Consider the following 21,265-nt stretch of genomic DNA (forward strand, 5'->3'; position numbering starts at 1 on the left):
CATGTTTAAAATTTTAATTAATATTTTTATTAAAAATAATTTAACTTCCTTTTGAAAAGTAAATGATGAAATTCAATATTTTTAAAATGATAAAAGACCATATATGAGTAAATTAACATGATGAATTTTGTAAATTCAAACTCATGGCAAGTTGAAGACCGTCTCTACGTGATGAATATGTCGGTAAAACCCTTGGTAAAATGATTAGTGCTGAAGTAACCGCCCCCAATAGGTGAGAATAATGAGAAGAACCCGTGAATATATTAACCCTTGAAACGAGGACCACATAAAGGCCAAGCAAGCTCTCTGGTCCATGAGTAATAAGCAATCAGTGTATCACACACCACCACAACGTGTGGTTCCAGCTCAATGCCGAAATGGGGAGCTTTTAGTCCTTCAATCTTTGTGGCATTTCATTTCTGCAGTATGGATTTTTTTTATTTGTTTGCAATGCTTTTGTTTAGATGAAATTCTGTTTTGAGTTTCCTTTGGTGAATGATCAGTCTTAGAGAGAGAGCAGAGTAATTTGGGTCAAGTGTTTCTGGGTTTTCACAACCATGGCTTCTTCAATGCTTAGTGGAGCAGCCCCAACAGGGATAGGCTTTGCGAGGTCCAATTTTCATTTTAGGAGCTTGCCCCAGAAGAGTTTATTTTGTTATACAAAGAATCAGAAGACTAGAATGGTGGTAACAACCAGATGCAGTATATCATCCTCAAGGCCGGCTTCTCAGCCTAGGTTCATACAACACAAGAAAGAAGCGTTTTGGTTTTACAGGTTTTTATCAATAGTGTATGATCATATCATAAACCCTGGTCATTGGACTGAGGATATGCGGGATGAGGCGCTTGAGCCTGCTGATCTTTATTCTAGGAATATGGTAGTAGTCGATGTTGGCGGCGGAACTGGGTTCACTACACTTGGTATAGTGAAGCATGTGGATGCTAAGAATGTCACAATTCTTGATCAGTCCCCTCACCAGCTAGCTAAGGCCAAGCAGAAGGAGCCTTTGAAAGAATGTCAGATTATTGAAGGTGATGCGGAGGACCTACCATTCCCTACTGATTATGCCGACAGATATGTGTCTGCAGGGAGGTAATATCTCCATTTACCTTCCTTAATGCATAATTTTGCCATGATCTTTTTTTTCAGTTATGCATAATCATTTTTATGAGTGTAAGCAAATTTACGGGAATTGCTAAATTTGGTGGCAAAATTCATAAAGTCAAAATAGACAAATTAATCTCAGTACATTAGATGAAAGAGTAAATTAGTTATTTTTGTTAAAAAGTTTATCTTTTTTATTATTAAAAATTGGTATGGCTTACAGAATAATCAAATAGTGATGCTTAGTGTGTGACGTGTATCTCATGCTCACGTACAAGGACCATTTTTTTAATAGTAGAAATTGATGAAATTTGTAACAGAAAGATTAGTTTGCTCTTTAATTTAACGTATAGGGACTAATTTGTTAATTTTTTAAATAGAGGGGCCAAAACGCAATTTAACTTTTAATGCAGAGGCCTCCATAATAATTTTACCTAAATTTGGTTCCATTCATAACACTCTTTTTGGTATGCTTTGAATGGAAAATCAAGTACTTAGGCAATATGGCTGTTGTATAAGATGCGTTACATAAAAGTATGCCATTCTATGCTGGTATTAAGCTTTCTATGCGGATAGTCTAAGTTGTTTATAAAGCTTATCTGTGATATTATTATGTGTTACGTTTATGATGTTCAGTATTGAGTACTGGCCAGACCCACAGCGGGGGATTAAGGAAGCTTACAGGGTACTGAAAATAGGAGGGAAAGCCTGTCTTATAGGTCCTGTACACCCAACATTCTGGTTATCACGATTTTTTGCGGATGTATGGATGCTCTTTCCGAAAGAGGAAGAATATATTGAATGGTTTAAAAAGGCTGGTTTCAAAGATGTAAAGCTGAAAAGGATTGGTCCAAAATGGTACCGTGGTGTCCGAAGACATGGCTTGATCATGGGTTGCTCTGTCACTGGAGTGAAGCCCTTCGGCGGAGACTCTCCACTGAAGGTAGCTTACTTTCATCTATAAGAACATAAAGTTGGCTGGGTCTTTTGGGTCCTTAGTACTAATGACATATAAATGTTGTTGCAGATGGGTCCGAAGGCAGAAGATGTTCAGAAACCTGTTCATCCTTTGGTGTTCCTTTCACGATTTATTCTTGGGACATTAGCAGCAGCATACTTTGTACTAGTTCCAATTTACATGTGGCTCAAAGATCAAATTGTTCCCAAGGGTCAGCCTATTTGAAAATCAGAGAACTGTAAAATAGTGATCAAATTCTTCTTCTTTACCTCTTTGGTGATTTGCTTTATTTGACTGCTTATGTGTTTTTGCTTCTCTTTCCAAGATTTTGTAACTTGGCCTTGCTAAATGTGAAAGTGGTGAATAAGTTTATACACTACCTTTACCCTTTAGCTGCCTTTGGGCCCAATCATAACACAATGTTATTCTCCTTCTTCCTTTGGTTCTGCATTTGTTACATTCTTAATTATATTTTGCATGACACAATTGTACTTTTAAGTCACAAACTTGATTTTGTTCAAAGATTTTATACTGAACAATCATACTGTTTAAGTTTGATTGTAAATAAAGATAAGTGATTTAGATCACATCTTTTTCAAACTCAAAACTAATGCCAAATTCTTGGTTTTTGAATAAAACTGCTTTAAAAATGTTTTTAAAAACAAATTAATAGTAAATAATATTTTAATATGCATCATATTAATTTGTAATTGTTATTAACTTTGTGTGGAATTAGGATTTAGAATATTTTAATTATTAATTTGTTCTAAGAATTCTAAACACCTACCTCTTCATTGTAAATTCTACCCACCTTCTCCACTTTTTCACATCACCTTAACCAAACCACACCAACATCCACTATCGGCACACCAACAGCCCCAACGAGCGCCAATTGCTGCTACCAGCTCCAGCTCGTGTGCACCAACAGTCCAGCAGCTGTTCCCTATCGCCGCACCTACCCGCATGTCCAGTTTCAAAGTTGTCATGCACCAACCTGCTACTCCCTCGCACCTGCTCGCGCAGCAGCTTGTTGCTCACACACGCACTTGCCCGGTCGCACCATGCTGCTACTATTTGCTGTCGATCCAACGCACCTGTTCACACCAAGGCCGCACGCTGCTACGGTTCTTTGCAACTACTCATGCACACCTTTGCTAGCCACACACCGCTGTCACTTATGCACCATAATTCCATCTTATTTTGACACCAACCGATCACCCTTCCAACCAACCCTCAATTAAAATATTTTTCTTCTAATTTTATTTATTGTGTTCTTTAATACAAAGGCGGTTAATCATGCCTCACAAAAGAACTCGTGCCTCTATCCAAATTGACGAATCACAAAACAAATTCCACTATGAAGAAGTCAAAGCAAGATATGATAGCGTTTTCAAGAATCAACAAATGCACCTTGAAAAAGGCTTTACACTGAAAGAAAGAAACTATATCGATTTCATGGCACGCAGTTGACAAATTGCTGAAGCTCTTAATTGGGATTTGTTTTGTGAGAAAAAACCTAGTGCAGATGAAGAATTAGTTCATGAATTTTATGTGAATTCGAACTTAAACAAATTAACGGAAGTTTCTGTCCAAAGAATCAAGGTACCAATAAGCTCAAATGCTATTAATGAATTCTTAGAATTACCTGATTTTGAAGACGATGAATATTCTTCCTTGATGAGAAATATTGAGGCTGAAAAACTGTAAGAAATTCTCGAGGAACTTACAGTTCAAGTTCTAAGCAGACTGTGTCAAAGAATAGAACTCACAGTTGTCGCAGAGAATATTTGACACCAGTAGCGAAGGTATGGTTCTATTTCATTCGATTCAGCCTTATGCCTATTTCACATGGGACTACGATTTCATTAGAGCGAATGGTCTTGTTAAACTTGATTTTAAATGCAAAGATCATTGATGTGGGAAAAATCATTCTGAGAGAAATGCAGAATTGTGCAACTACACATTCTAGCCCAACTTATTTCCCCTTTATGATAACAATTTTGTGCTTGAAAGCTAAAATTCTTAAAAATGTAAAGAAGACAGATTATAGCCAAGGCACAATCACAAATTGGGACCTCTACCGAATAGCCGAAGATTTTTTTCTGTAGCAACGAGTTGAAGAAAGTAAGGATCCCGAAGAAGAAGAAGAAGATCCCACAGAGATCGAACCAATGCAGTCAGTTGAAATCCCTAATAAGGCAGAACCATAACCAAACCTGATGTGGCAACATCAACATTTAGAGCTCAATTGCCTCGCCCAAATCTTCGAGATGAGCTGTCAAAATTGATGGACATAACGCAACATATGCAGTGGCAGCAACAAACATACTAGAGATTTTCAAAAATACAGGATGACTCAATGAGAAGTGCTCTTACGAAAATATTCAATGACCAGTTTATTTTTGTGCCTGAGTTTCTGTGACACCCCTAATCTGACCCTAGTCGGAAAGTGGTTTCGGGACCGCGAAACCGAGTCATAAAAATAATTAACAGTCATATTCGATGCTTATTATATGTGAATATGAATGTGTGGAAGTTTCATACTTTAATTTTATCATTTGTATGCGAAATTATTAAATAGGACTTATGTGAGAAAATTTAGAAATGTGTTAGGCAAATGTTGAAGTAACTTATTAATGCATGTTATAAGAATGCTTGGACTTGCATGTCAAATAACCCTTTTGCTAGTAGTGGCGGCCAAGATGATGGACTCATATTAAAATATGTATTAATTTTAGTTAAATGGTTTTATACTTTAAATAAAAATAAGGAAATTTGGTGATGAAAACAAAGTTCTCTCTTTGTTCAACTTGGCGAATAGAAGAAAGAAAGGAGGGGAGGAATTTCGGTCACTTGAATCTTTAGGGAGGTTAGTATATTGTGTTAAATTTGTGAAATGTTTACTTGTTTTAGGTAAATTATCATGGTTCTTGCTTAGCCCATGCTAAAATTTTCAATAATGATGGGTGAATGGAGCATTCGGTTATGGTTATAAAGGAAGGAATTTTGATTGTTTTATTTGAATTTTGATGATGAATGTGTTGAGGAAAGAAATGGGTCTTTCTAAAAACATGAATGGTTAATGCTTATACTAGTAATAGCCGAAATAAAGATGCTTGATGTCATGAATAAATGTTGTTTATATGTTTTGAATTGAGTAAAATTTGATGTTTAATCACTTAAGGATTCGGCATTGTTTAAGATAATTTATTAAAATGTGAATTTTGAATATTATGAGTTTTGGGATGTAAGTATATGTGTGTGCTCGGTCATAGGAGTTTGCTATGAAATTTTGTTTGGTTGAGTAAAGAATGGCCGAATGAACTATAGGCTAGGGTGGATAAATTTTGTACATAAGTAGTGGGTGTTAAGGTTAGTAGGTTGGCTTAATTCTTGTATTAGAAATCTATTTGAGAAATTAGATAGGCTTTGAATGGTTGAAGTAATGAAATTAGAAACTCATGAACTTGATTTAAATACTTTAAATTATGGTAGTTAAATGGAATAGAAAGGATCTATTCGGCCATGGAGGTTAAACACATTGTTAAATTGTTGAATATATGCTTTGGTTGTTAATGAATATTCGGTCTTGGTATGAATCTCATTAATAACATTTAGTTATTAGATTTGGTATAAAATACTTATTGAAATGGTGGAATTGGATGACTTACTTATGGATTTTTAGTTATGAGAGTCTTTTGTAGGTAGAGCTAGAGGGTTTAAAGGGTGGTGTTTTAAAATAAACATGTATATGGGCCCTATGTATGTACCTTGTAATTTTATTGTAAACTTTTGGTTTAACTTGTATCATATTAATTACTAAAATACTAGCTTGTGTGGAAAATTTTGTGTATGTTTTTATGTGCCGAACGTGAGTTAAAAAAAATGGAGCTCACTATGTGTATCATGGTCAACCCTTGATAACTAATATGTCTTGATTCGTAAATTGAGTTAAAAGATTATATATGTTCGATCTAGCCTAAGCTAGGCTTGACTTGTAACATAGTAATGATTGACTGAACGTATATGTGTGAGATAGTGAGGATAATTGTATTTCTTGCTTTGATTAAGTGAAGTATATGAAGTTGATATACTTAATTTACTCAATTAAGCTTAAGAGCACATAGGGACAACTTCGGATAAGGTGAAAGCTAAAGTGACGAAATCGCCGACCCGTAACTACTCAGAAAGATACTAGGTAAGTTCTTAAGTATTTGAGTTTGATTTCTTTGTAAGTTTTAAGTTTTAAAACGGGATGAATATGAATTATGTATATACGTTAAGGACAATGACTTTTCTAAATCACGGCATATATGATATTATGTTTTAAATATGTGAATGAGAACTTTACAGAGTAAATTGTATAAATCTGCTAGGGACAGCAGCAGTAGCGTGTTTTGGAAAAATTACCATAAATTGTGGGAGTTGAGTTAAAGGCTGAATAAATTATGTAATTAAAGCTTGACGCGTCTAGTTCCGTATAAAAGAAATCATGTAAGTAAAGGGGTTGCCGATAATGAGATTTTCAAAGTTGTGTGAGACAGAGTCAGAATGGCTCCGAAATCCCCTGTTCAGTATTTGGAAAATCATTATAAATCGTAAAAAAATGATTATAAGATAAAATTATATGCTTAGACTCCTTAATGAGTCTAGTTTCAAACAAAATAAACGAAAACATATTTTGAATTCTGTACACTGAGAAATTAAATTCTTAGTGAAGAGTAGTCAGAGTAGTCAAGCAGTAAAATAGGGGAAACTTTAAGAAAAATCTGGTATTGATTGGCCAAACGAAAAATTCTGAAAATTTTTTGGATATAGGATATACGAGTCTATTTTCATGGAAAATTAACGGCACATAATTTGGAATTTCGTAACCCCAGTTACAAATAATTTAATGACTATTGCTCAGGAAAACAGCTTGTAGAGAATTTGTGGTTATGTTGTAAACATGGATAAAACTTGTTTTAGTTGCTCATAAGCTATTGATTAAACCCATACGTGAATTCTAAATTGTGATATTATAAAATGATATATGAGTGTTAGATGGATCTTTGATATTAAAATTTGTGAAATTGTAAGTTTATAAGTATTCGAATATGAAATGATAGTATGGCTTGAAATTGAATTATTCATCGGAAAATGATAGATGTAGATTCAGCCAAGACAAAGTGTATACATGAAAGTATATGTGGTATGTGAAGTATATTTGGATAATTGTGATGTGAATACATGAAAATTTATATTTTGATTTAGGATTTTATGTGATGAATGTGAATGTGTATATATGAGATAAGGCCGAATGGCAAATGTGATGAATGTGAACATGCATATATGTGATAAGGCCGAATGGCCAATGTGATGAATGTGAACATGCGTACGTGTGTGATAAGGCCGAATGGCCAATGTGATGAATGTGAACATGCATATATGTGATAAGGCCGAATGGCCAATGTGATGAATGTGAACATGCATATATGTGACAAGGCAGAATGGCCAATGTGATGAACGTGGAAGTGTATATATGTGGTAAAGCCGAATGGCTAATGCGAAATGTGTATGAGATGGATATGAGGTAAAGCCGAATGGCTAATGCGAAACGTGTATAAGATGGACATGCGGTAAAGCCAAATGGCTAATGTGAGATATGTATGAGATGTGTATATATATATATTGTGGCCAAATGACAAACGGCGGGAGGTGTGTTTTATTAGATATTTGATGAGGTAAATGAAATTACAAATATGATAGTCGATGTGAATGTTGTAACATGTGAATAAATATGCATGAAACTCTATGATGTAAACCCGGATTAAAGACTAGATGACCATATGTGGTGACTATGTGCAGGTTAAGACCATTGACTCGTGTGGAGATTTCATCTGAGCTAAAGGTCTCACGATAATCCGAGTAGAGTTTAAAGCTATAAGACTTCATAATAAGAATTACTTATAAATATATTTAATACGAAAGGTTAAACAGGTATGTACTCCAAGTTTATATGTGAGCTTGATTTGAACTAAATCATAAGGTAGTTATGTGATGCATACGTGAGCAATCTATGAGACTATTCCTATGATTATGTGACATTGGATCAGTGTGAGAGGTTATGTGAAATTATACAATATATCTATGTCACATGAGCTCACTTTTATGTGAAAGTTTATCTGCCTATTGTATATGATGAGATGTGCATATTCGGTAAAGGGATGGTATGCCCGAAGGAAGAGTGAAATAAAACTACGAACAACTATGTTATAATTTGATTGTTATCTGTTGACACTGCTTAAAACTTACTAAGCATTGTAATGCTTACTCGCTTACTTTGTTTCCTCTGTTTTATAGATCTCATTTGGAAGCTACAGACTCGGGATCGTCAAGAACTAGTCACACTATCACTATCCACCGCTTGTTCTTGTTATGTTTTGAATTATTTTATGGCATGTATAGAATAGACCAAAGGGTCAAGAATATTTTGGTTAATGTATATAAGCCATGTGAAAATGGCATCTTTTGAATGTGTACTTATAGAAGTTTAAATTTGTATCCCTGACTGTCTTTAGTATTTATCTAAAGGAATGTTCTCAAAAAAAAAAAAATTACTGTTCTGATATGAGTTTCAAGTCTGGTAATGCCCCTTCACCTATTCTGGCGACGGATACGGGATAGGGGTGTTACAGTTTCTAGATTTTATATTTGAACCATGGAGTCTTCTATCGAAGAGGAAACGAAGCGATTCATACAAAAAACAAAGACGATGAAGCAAAAGATGAGTCGGATTCTAAGGGATCTGCAAATAAATAAAAAAAAAGGGATCTCTACTTTATTTTATTTTCTTTCCTAATTTATTTAATGTTTTAGAATTAGGTTCTATTAGGATTTTTATTTCTTGCATAATAAAGCAAGAGATGGAAATCATAAGTAAAAATGAGCAAGTTACAAAGTACGAAGTGTCGTAATAGGTATTTACATGTCTAGGATTAGATCTAAAGAGAGCTTGGTACTTAAGCAATTAAATTGACTCACCTCCTCTTTTCTCGAATCCTGGTTAGTGTATTGTATATATTCACTTCTAACAATAAGGACTTTGTTCATATTAAGTAGGGGGACTGAAAAATTGAAAGTATTTCCTCTCAAAATAAATCTTTCTTTTAATTATGATTAGGTTATATTTTGTTCAAAAATTTGAAATTTTGTTTAGTATGCTAAACTTCAGTATGAATAAAGTTCTATTAATTCAATAATTGTTATGTTAGCTGAATTATGACATAAATGTACTCTTAATAAAGCATGTAAACCATACCATAAAATTTTTAGTTCCTTAGGAAAGCTAGGCATGTATGAAAGTTTAAGTCTCTAAAATTGACTTCGTAATTTCTTGAGGCGAAATCCTAAGAAGCATGAAATGTTGAAAATGATTTAGACACTTTTGTTTGGACTGTTTGTGCCTTTCAAGCCAACCTTAATAAATTTTTATCCTTTGAAACCCAACTTTGAGACTATATGGCCTAATTTTATTTGAACCTTTGCAATATTTAGCCATCATTTTCTCATCATCTTTAAATAGTCCCAAACACTAGATTTAGTACTATTCAAAATATTCTTTGAAAATAAGCTTGGGGGATTTGAAAAGAAGTATCAAGTGTTCAAAGTAGTACATACAGCAAAATGCTCATGTTTAAAAAAAGGGAAAATGTACTTGAAAGAAATAGATGTACAAAAGAGCATGTGAAAGCAAAATGAGTTGGTGTATTGAAGGGAATTATTCTGAAGGTCCGATTCAAGCTGAGTCTAAGGTTTTTATCCTAAATTTATCTATCTTTTACTTACCCCTAGTCTAGCCACGTTACAACCAATTTAAAAGACCTATTGATTCAAGTTTTTGTGCTACCTACGTTAGTGGAGAGAAATTACTATATTCCACATATGAAGGCATAAATAAAACTTGATGATTGCAACTTAATCTTAAATAAGGGAATAAAATCAAATTGGAAGGGATTAACATGTCTTTATTGAGAAAGCATTTAGTCTATTTTTGCTATCATAATAATATTTGAGATTAATTTGAACGATATGTATACTTAAGTAGCATAAATATCAAAATCCTTATTCTTGAGCAAAACTATACTAAATTCATTATTTTGGGAATAATGTTTTTCTGAATGAAATTTTCAAAGGTGTTTTCAGAAAATTCTTTTTAATTTGTGCAATACTTGAGACGAGTAATGAATTAAGTTTGGGGGTGCAGAAACAGGAAAATATATAGACTTTTTCATGCCCTTTTTAACTCAAATTCATGTTGTTTCGGTGTAATTCTTGTCGAAAAATATATAATAATTATAAAATAATTAAATTGTACTTAAATTATTAACATGATGAATTTTAATTAATATTATAATAAATTTTGATTAAGTTTGACTTATTTTTGACAGATTCGCACAAAGGGTGAAAATTGGCTCCATGGACGCTACTAGAAGCACAAAACTAAGAAGCGATTTTTGAAGCATCGAGGCGAATTAATTTTTCAGCCTAAGACTGATGCGATCATGGCCAAGCACTCAACCAAAACAGCTTGTGATCCAATTAAGCTGCTAATGGGGCCAATGACTCCTGCTCGAGCCAAGAGGTTCAAGGAAGCTATTTCGGGTCTTATTAATCAAGTTTGGGGAGAAGCTATTGCAAGTCTCATTGATCGAGCTTGGGCTTGTACTCCATGCGTCCCATGCAATTTTCTCCAAGCCAAGCTTTAATTTTTAAATAATTAATTTCGGTTGTTGGAATAAAGTCTTTAATTCAATTGTAGTTATTATAGTTTGAGTTTTTAATTATGTCATAATCTGAACATCATTAATATGTGTCTTTTATTAAGTCTTTTATTATGTCCTATTTTGCACAGCATTAATATATGTTTTAATTCGGTCTCAATTCAGACATCATAATTGTGTGTTTAAATGTAACAGCTCATTTTCAGTGTAATCAGAACAGTGGTTTTGGGATTACAAATCCGATCTCAGAAGAGAAATTTATTTTAATATTATTTTATGATCTACTGAATTATAGAAATATCGTGTGAAAATTTCATTAAGAAATTTTATCGATAATATGTCTAATTTGATAAAAGGACCAAATTGTATAAAATGCAAAAATTAAGTTCTAGTAGCTATATGTATCAAATAGCTATGCAATTCAAAATTTGAGGTCCTTATATAGCAAATAGACCAATTATTAGGGTTAGTAGATAAGGATGATGATTTATCCATGGAAATTTAATTAAAGAAAAGGATGAAATTGGAAAGAAAAAGATGAAAACATGATAAATAATAAAATAAACAAAATATAATCATTTATGTTCATCTTCTTCCCCAAAAATACATGGAAACCCTAGGAAAGCGAAAGCAAGCTTTCTTGGCTTAATGGGGTAAGTAATATTGTCTCGTTTTTAGTCATTTTTATATTTCCAAAATAGGAATAGCTTAATCTATCTATTTTTGGGATTAATTTGTAAAGATATCAAAGTATAGAAATTTTTACATGGATGTAAATGCTGAAACTTTGAAATTTATGGTAGAAAACGAAAGGTTGTTGATAGATAAACAACTTTTACAAAGATAATTTGATAAAATTATGATTTAGGGGCTAAATTGAAAAGTTGTAAAGCCCATGGAAATTTTTTTATTTTTGTGACAAACATGGGCTACTATTATAACATGTAAAAATATATTAGGCTTGGAATAAGGATTTTATTGCACGAATTTTATTTTCTGAGCCTAGGGACGAAATTGTCATTAATTAAAAGTTTAGGGACAAAATGGTAATTTTGCTACAGATGTTAATTGAATTGAAATGAACATGAATTGATGTTAAATTTACTCGTATAGATCTGGATAGACCATGTAACACCTCTAACCTGTATCCGTTACCGGATTAGGGTTATAAGACAGTACTGTATAAAACACGGTTCAGCACAATCATTCCTCACCTTTCATACACCAAAGAATTAATAAACATTTAAAACTTATGAAATTCAAATATCCACAATTCACTTAATATAAATTCGAATACATGAGTCATAATTCCAATTCAGAAATAATCATACCTTACTTAACATGTATCGCAAATAAGCACATTTCAAATATATATCAAAACCCAACTGATCATGTTTCATAATTACTAAATTCGAACCAAACTTGTATATATCAAAACATATTCACATATTTAATACTTCCAATATTCAATTCGCTATATTCATCATATTAATTCCATTTTCATAATTCAATCATATTCCATTATAAATCATTACACTTCATACTACGAATATATGCCAATTTCTATCTCATTAATCGTATATCAAACGTATAATTTGATAACTTTTGCACAAGCTCATAATAAAACCAATTGAATCATATTACATAAATTATTATGCAATCACATATGAAACTTAAATACATTATAACATGGCCGAATATACTAATGATGTATATATACAAGTGCACAATTCATCCTAAAAATAAAAGCCATACTTAACACTTGAACACAAGTAATACGCCAGTGTGCATCTAATTCATATCTATTTTAATATACCTAAACTTCATATTTTATTCTATTAATATTAACTAATCTTTATTTCGATCTCACCATTATCAATATCATGAGCATACCAAATTAAATTAAATATCATATTCGGATTTACAACCACACATGAACGTATACCTATATTGATATTAGCAACAACTTGACATTTTTAACTATCCATTAAAATTAACCCAAAACATACTTAATCATTACCATTATTTACCATTTGAACCTATACCAAAACAACCAACCAAAACAATCATAAAACATATTCATTACTTACCACTTAGCAACCGAACCTATTAAGTTAATATACCACATTTCATATTTCCAAAACGAGCTAACTATTAAAATGACTACCAAAACCAAACTCATTAAACATTTTAATTAAGAACATGTAAAACCAAACTTAAGCATAATAAGCAAGCCATTTTCGCATCGCTTGAAATACATACTCATTCAAAATAATTAACTCGAAGACTAATCTATACATGCCACATAAACGAGTCTCAAAACATTGTTTACTAAAATGATAACCGGATAGTGTGATGCCTTCTCCATCGACTTCCAACCTGAGCAGATCTCCGAAAATCTATAAACATAGGAAAAACAAACAGAATAAGCTTTGAGAGCTTAGTAAGTTATAAGCAAATAAATAACTCAATAACAATAACAATTCAATTTCCAAACCAATTTATACTATCATAATCACGTTTAATTTCAAACTTATAATTTCTTATAATACATATACTTTCATTTTACCAAATATCCATACATTTAAGATTAATATATCATTCAAATTCCCAAAGCCATAATATCAATAATTAACCGAATATACATAAACTCATATACATATATTCATAGATCATTCATAACTATTCTTACTTTATATCATTAAGGTCGTACATAATCATTTATATAAGTTTGCACAGGTCACAATATGATATCAAGATACTTAACCTTTGGACGAATGTATTGTATCTATTATCAAGGTGACATTCAATTTCAAAACCATAGTACCATTATAAGATCGAATATATTCACACCCATAAACATATATTCTTGAATCAAACTTTAATATCTCATACTTATACTTATCATGTAGTCGAATATACATATGTATATACCAAAGTATCATACACTATTAAAATCATATTATCAATGCATAAAGCGAATCTTTAAACATTTGTTTACATATACTCATGTATTAAACCTTAATACCACATAATTACACTTAACTTATGGTCGAATATACTTCACAATTACTCACAAATTCAAACTAACATCATACATATATTTGTATCACATACCAAATAATCAACTTACCTTATTTTCAAGGAAACAATAAGCTAACTCATACCTGATCATTTAGCTCGTTTAATGTAATCGATTACCACATCAGCATAAAGTCTTTTAGGCATAAACTTATAATAATTCACCGGCATAAATCCTGCTAGGCCTAAGCCTGAATCTCACACCAGCACAAGGCCTGCTGACTCAAAGTCTGATTTTATACACCGGCAATAAGCCTGCTAGGCATAAGCCTGATTTAAATCACCAGCACAAGGCTTGCTAGGCTCAAAGTCCGAATATCACTATTATAAAATTTTCTCATAAACAACTTATATATCAAAAATTCCAGATACTCCCATATAGTTCATACGGACTTTCAAATGTTATAACTCAGTCGAAACGAATGCATGAACATAGTTACCATGCTTAAACACATTCAGCATTAGCATATAGTAATTCATATATTTCATTTCAGCATATATACTTTGCATTTAATTAAAATTAAGTACGTTTATATGCTTATAAACTTACTTCGGACAACGATAATCGGGACGGGATAACTAGTCGACAACTTTGGTTTTTCCCCGGTCCAAATTTGATTTCTACATTTCTTGATCTAATTCAATACGAATTCAACTTATTTAATCATATATTCAATCAAATTCATCCAAAAACACATAAATAGGCTAATTACAATTTTGCCCCTGACATTTCACATTTTTCGCAATTTAGTCCCTATTTCAAAACAACACAAAATTCTCAAAATTTGTCTACGCCCATGTTAGGCTGAATTTACCTTAGGTCCCTAGCAGCCCATTAATTTTACTTATTTCACATTTTGACCCCTCAATTTACAAATTTCTCAATTTAGTCCTTAAAAAGCATTTTTGTCAAAAATCACTTAATAAAACATGATAATCTAGCAGTAAATATTTATTTTTCATCATCAAACAACAAAAAATAACAAGCTCTCATCAATGGAAAACCACAAAATACACAACCAATTCAAAAATTCAAGCATGGGCCAGCTAGAACACAAAGCAACGATCTCAAAAACGTAAAAATTATTAAAAACGGATAATAAAATACTCACATGCATGAGAAATGAGTATAGCCGAATGCTCAAGCTTCCATGGCTGTTCTAAATATGAATTTTCGGTGGTGGAAGGTGATAATGAACCAAATTTTTCTTTTGTTTTATTTCATATTAACTTATTTACTAAATACCAACTTTAACCTTTAAAAATAAAATAAATTTCAACAATGCCAAACCAAATCTTCCACTAACCAAAATGGTTGCCTAATTATCAATAAGGACTCCCACTTTAATATTCCATAGCTAGTAGACACATTTGACTTATAGAAGACAACTTTTAATCTTTACGCGATTTAGTCCTTTTTGCTCAATTAACTATCGAAATCATAAAATTTTTCAACGAAACTTTAATTTCATATTATTGCCACTCCCAAAATATTTATAAAAATATTTACGACTCGATTTATAGAAACGAGATCCCAATAACTCATTTTCTAAAACCACTTGAACTTAATAAATCACCTATAAAGCCAAAAAAAAATCACAATATCAAAAACCTTTTTTTTTCAAATCACAATTAACTCGTAAATATTAAAATAATAATGAAATAATTTTTTTTTTGATGTTGGATTGTGGTTCCAAAACCACTATTCCGATTAACCCTAAAAACGGGCTGTTACAGACCAAATTCGGAGTTAGAATGAGGAAAAGATAAAATATCAGATTAGTAGTTATTGTGTACACGAACATTTGTCGAGGTAAATTCGTGTAACTAAATTGTGTATATTTATATGTTTGAATTAAATGTTGTATATGTGAATTGTGTAATTGAATCGTATGTATGTGATTGTATTATTGACATGTATATGAAAGTATTCACATATTCGACAATAATCGATGTGTCATAAGTCTCGTTTGAATATATATATATGAAATTCGATGGATACAGGATTTCCCGTTTTGATTGTGGTCCTGCATATGTTGCAGACACACCATAACTCTTACGAGCTTCCCTTTATAAGCCCTCTCAAGCTTCCCGTGGTATATTTCTACGAGTATCCTGATCAGTAGTAATTCTGCATGTGTTGTGGACTACTGCAGCTTTGTGAGTGTCATGTTTGTGATCCGTTGTGATCTTGTATATGTTACGGACACAAACGCAGCTCTTTATGAGTGTCTTGATATAGCTTGCTTGAACTTCCTGATATATGGCTATCAGGAGCTTCCCTTAAAATGGCTCATATTGAGCTTACCAATAGGCTCTTCGTGAGCTTCCCGATTAAAATTTCTTTGTGAACTTCCCGATTATGGCTCTTATGAGCTTCCCGTTATATAGCCCGAAAAAGCTTCCCGATAGGCTCTTTGTGAGCTTCCTGATTAATGGCTCTTTGTGAGCTTCCTGTTATATGGCTTGAGAAAGGATTTCCCGATTATGTGCTTTAAAGAGCATTCCTAAATATGAATTGACGGATTTCTAATTTGTACACTTTGAGTGTACTACTTGTGTATCCATCGATATTTTAAATGGTTCAACGGGTAAAATCTTGACATCAAACGAATTATTACAAGCATATACATGAATTATATGAATAGGACTTGTACATGATATTTGAACACATGATGAGGAAAGTATATGAATATGGAAATTTGATTAATGTTGAACTCATACATGTTTCTTGATATTAATGAAAAATATATGATTAACTTGAGTTCAAAAAAAACTATTATTGGTACAAGCCTGAAGTACATGGAAATGATATCACCCGATATATTAAAACATGATGTATTTGATACATGAATGTGGAATATGCTTGATGATTTTTTTCTTCATAATATATTGAAAAATGTGATGGAAGAAATATGTGTATGAGTCTTGCTTGATGACTACGTACGTTCGTGAATTTAAGCTATTATACGGATTATAGTGACTAACATGGTTGATGAAGATACGTGTTTAGGCACTTCGCCAACACGACTTGGGAATGAAATGTATGTTTACCTTATGTTTATAAAATAGTGGTAAGATAAATTCCCGGTTATACGAACTTACTAAGCTTAAAAGCTTACTCTATTTTTTTTTTGTAATTTTCCTGTTTTAAAGGAGTTCGGAAGCTCGTTGGGTTGGAAGCTTGGCGGAGATATTTCACACAATCCATCGGCCCATTCGATGCAAATGGTAAAATTAATCCTGGTTATAATGGCATGTATAGGTTAATTTGGCCAATAATGGCAAGATAATTCTTTGGTTGTAACTAGCCATTGGAATGGCTAGTATTAAGTATATTTTGATGAAAATTGTATAAGGCCTTATTATGTTTGATGTGTTTGAAATGGTTGTGTGATGAAAAGCATATAAATTTAATGATAAACAGCTTTAAGCAAGTATAAATAAGAAAATATACTTATATGTATATATATGTGTATTTGGTAAGTTTAAACACGTGAACATAGGTAATGATAAGTCATGCAATTGGTTTTGGCTTGATTTGAACGTTTTGTATTGACTTGGAAATGTGAGAAAATGTCAATGTAAGTGGAAGACAATTTGGGTGAGAAATAAGGCTTGGAAAATGTCCTTATTCTGTCTACACGGGTATACACACGGGCGTGTGACTCAACCGTGTATGACACACGGCCATGCGCGAGGGCGTGTGGTTTGACCGCGTATCCCCTGCATCTTAAAAATTAAGAAACAGAATGCTCAGGTATTATCACACAGGCAGATACACAGGCGTGTGTCTCAACCGTGTATGACAGACGGCCATGCGCACAGGCATGTGGTTTGACCATGTATCCCCTGCATCTTAAAAATTAAGAATAGAATGCTCAGGTATTATCACACGGGCAAAGACAAGGGCATGTGTCTCAACCGTGTGAGTCTCAGCTGTGTGTGTCACACGGCCCAGTACACGAGCATGTATCTTGGCCGTATGACCCCTACACCAAATTATTGAAAATTAAATTGTCCACATGGCCTAGCACATGGGCGTGTAGCTGGCCGTGTGACCCAATTCAAAGAGTTACACGAGTAAGGAAATGGGCTAAAACATGGTCATGTGCCTCACATCGAATGCCCACAAGGCCTGGCCACATGGGCGTGTGTCCCCTGCAACTAGGAAAATTTTGTAATTTCGCGAAAAATTCTCTAAGTTTTCGATTTAATCTTGATTTACTTGTCACATATATTTTGGGCCTCGAGGGCTCTTATAAGAGACTTAATGGTTGATTTATGATATGAATACTGTATAAATGTGAAATGCTTGTTATCTGATCTGTAATCTCTGGTAATGCACTGTAACCCTGTTCCAGTGATAGACTCGAGTTAGGGCTGTTACACTAAGATTCCTACAAATAAAATTATGTTTTAACCATGTCGTGATATTACATTGAACCGAGTTTTAAATGTGCCTTTCAGGCTGTTCACATTTGTTGCTGATCATTCGTGTATAATTAAAGATTCAATGGATCTTATTTATGGAAAAACATGTACTTGGACGTTTATGCATATGGGAGCTGCTAATTACATTCTTCTAAGCATCTCTTCGTGAAAGGCTATGGCATCAAGTGTTTCCATACTTGACTAATCGGTTGGTTGCCATGCTCACGCCAAAGAGACAGTCCAAATTTTGCTGTTCAATTTGAAGACTTTTCATGTGCCATAAGGAGCATTAAGGAAGTATATGCACATTAGTTTCCCAAAGTAGCATCAATTCATGCTCACACCTTCTTAACTGATCAGCTCCTTGCACATTCAGCTCAACTTCAAAGTCCAATGAATTGATTGTTTGGGGATTGCAAATGACAAGGTTGTTGGCGTCTTCCCCACCTAGAAGTCTTCAAGGGATTTGTTGGACAATTCAATAGACATTCAGCTCAACTAATCTGATTGTAACATACCTATTTAGCTGGTCTTTTTATAGCCTATAAATGCTAGGCTTGAAACATGTAGAAAGAACTTTTGATGAATTTTATAACTATTTTGAGTGTTCAACTCTCTTTGTTCTTTCTTGACTCAAATTGGCTTATCAAGTACATCTTGAGGCATCAATCTGATTCTCTTTGAACTTATCACTTCCTTAAAGTGTGGCGTTCACCCCATACCGATTGATTCCTATCTCATTATAGATAGTGGGTCACGGTCAAGTTATCTTTACCCTATCCATCCAAAGTGTTGTTATAAGAAACGGGTCAATATTGTCCTATAATATTGGTTCTTTCTTCAGCCTTAAGCCGAAACCTATCCTATCCATTTCCTACTCACAAACACCCCTTTTGTTTAACCCAACTTCTTCCCTTTTTCAACCTTACCAAGAACTCAATTCGATACTTCTTAATTTTCAATCAGGAACTCTTGCATCTCGAATCATAAAACGAATACGAGATCACATCATTTTGTATTAGAGCTAGTTAAAATTAAGTATCAATGTTCTATCACTCTCGAGGTTGGAATAAAAAAAATATTTTGAAAAAAATTTGAACAAAAAAATTTATTCAGCATCTTTGCAAAACTCAAATTTGAAAGTACTATAGGGAGTTTCAAAATTTGATTAAATAAAAAAAAAAGAAGCTACCCTGGAAGTTCTCTGTTGCCCGATTCAACTTTATTTCCTTCTTTCTAGCCTACCCTATAGCCGACATCAACTCTCACCTCTACATCATTTTTGAAGTTGATTCCACAAGGTTGCTGCTAAGTCTAAGGTAATCACATACGAACTTAGAGAGACAAGTAAGAGTGGTAAAAAAAAAAAGAATGCGTGAGAGCATTAGAGCGGGTAAAAGTGAAAAATTGAGTGAAACATGAGCAGAAGGAATATTTTTTTTCTTTTGAAAGAATTAACGAGGTTTGTGGTGAGAAAACTCCATGTCTCGAAACCCCCGAAAGAAATGTTGTTGATGGCGGTCGTGTGCATCCCAAATGAAACATTACTGATGGCGGTGGTGTGCGTTCCGTAAGAAACATTGCTACTAGTGGTGGTGTACCCGACTTAGCATACCAAGCCCTCATACAAGAAATGGATCGAATGTTACAATGACGATTAAAGCCAATGCAAGAGCAATTTGACTAATTGAAAGAATGAGCGCAATGTGAAAAAACTCCTCAAAATCCAAGGAGGAAGCGAGCTGTCCTAGGCTAAATCAAAATAATTTCTATGAGCCTAGTGACATGGAAAGTGATCAAGCCTCAATTCGTAGCGAGAGGCAACGAGGTCAAAAGAACCGAGGACCGAAGGAGCGATACCAAGTAGATGATGACCTTAAAAACATTAAGATGATGATTCATCCATTCCAAAGGAAAATTGATCCTGAAGCTTATTTGGAGTGGAAGAAGAAAATCGAACTAGTCTTCGAGTGTCACAACCACTCGGAGAGCAAAAAGGTTAAGCTTGCCACCATAGAATTTTTCGATTATGCCATCATTTGGTGGGATTAGTTTACTATGAGCCGGAGAAGAAATAGTGAATGGCCCATGTGTACATGGGTCGAAATGAAGGCTATCATGAGGAAGAGATTCATTCCCACCCATTACTATCGTAAGTTTTACCAAAAGTTGCAAAATCTCACCCAAGGAAACCGAAGCGTGGAAGATTACTACAAAGAGATGGAGATAGCCATGATTCGAGCTGACGTTGAGATCGAGAGGCTACCATGGTAAGATTCCTTACTAGTCTTGTAACATCCCAATTTTGGGCCTAGTCAAAACAGTGGTTTCAGAACCACTATTCCAGGGCCAGAGAAACTGTTTTTAATGATATTTTATGTGTTATAGCATGATTATATGTGTGCATGAAATTTTTGGTGAAATAATTTTAGCGATTTCATGCTTAATTGCGAAAAAGGACTAATTGCATAAAGGGAAAAAGTTTTATTTTGCTAGCTAAATATGTTAAATAGCTAGAGAACCAAAATTTGGTGCGTTTAAAGTGAAAATAGACCCTAAATAGGGTTCTTGGCCAGCCATAGAGAAAAAGAGTTTGAAAAGTCAAAGTTATGGGTATTAGGTAGCTTATTTGGCATTAAAATAAAACAAAAAGAGAAAGATGTCATCTTTTCATCTTTCTTCCCTCCCCCACCGAAAATACCAGCAAAATAAGGGTTCCAAAAGCTCAAAATTTCAGCAACTTCTATCCCTTGCAAGTAAGTGATTTTGATGATCATTTTTATTGATTTTTGTGTTTTTTTGAACCCTCGTAGCATGAACTAGCTAATGGGGGGGACTATTTTGTGAAATGGTTGATAGTCTAGGGATTTTCCATGAAAGGATTTATGTTGTTTGCTGAATTTTTATGGAAGAAAATGAGTCTTT

The 21,265-nt window shown here is 33.4% G+C and overlaps 1 protein-coding gene across 1 annotated transcript; it reads left to right on the forward strand.

Moving 5' to 3' along the window:
• Positions 1-235: 235 nt before the first annotated feature.
• On the forward strand, positions 236-2,513 carry LOC108484494 (2-methyl-6-phytyl-1,4-hydroquinone methyltransferase, chloroplastic-like). The gene is made up of 3 exons (XM_017788298.2): positions 236-1,093; positions 1,742-2,048; positions 2,133-2,513. The coding sequence occupies exons 1-3, from the start codon at positions 558-560 to the stop codon at positions 2,286-2,288; spliced, it is 999 nt and encodes a 332-aa protein (XP_017643787.1). The 5' UTR covers positions 236-557; the 3' UTR covers positions 2,289-2,513.
• The last annotated feature ends 18,752 nt before the right edge of the window (positions 2,514-21,265 follow it).

The sequence above is a fragment of the Gossypium arboreum genome, chromosome 10 (assembly GCF_025698485.1).
Source record: "Gossypium arboreum isolate Shixiya-1 chromosome 10, ASM2569848v2, whole genome shotgun sequence".
In the NCBI taxonomy this organism is placed as follows: Eukaryota; Viridiplantae; Streptophyta; class Magnoliopsida; order Malvales; family Malvaceae; genus Gossypium; species Gossypium arboreum.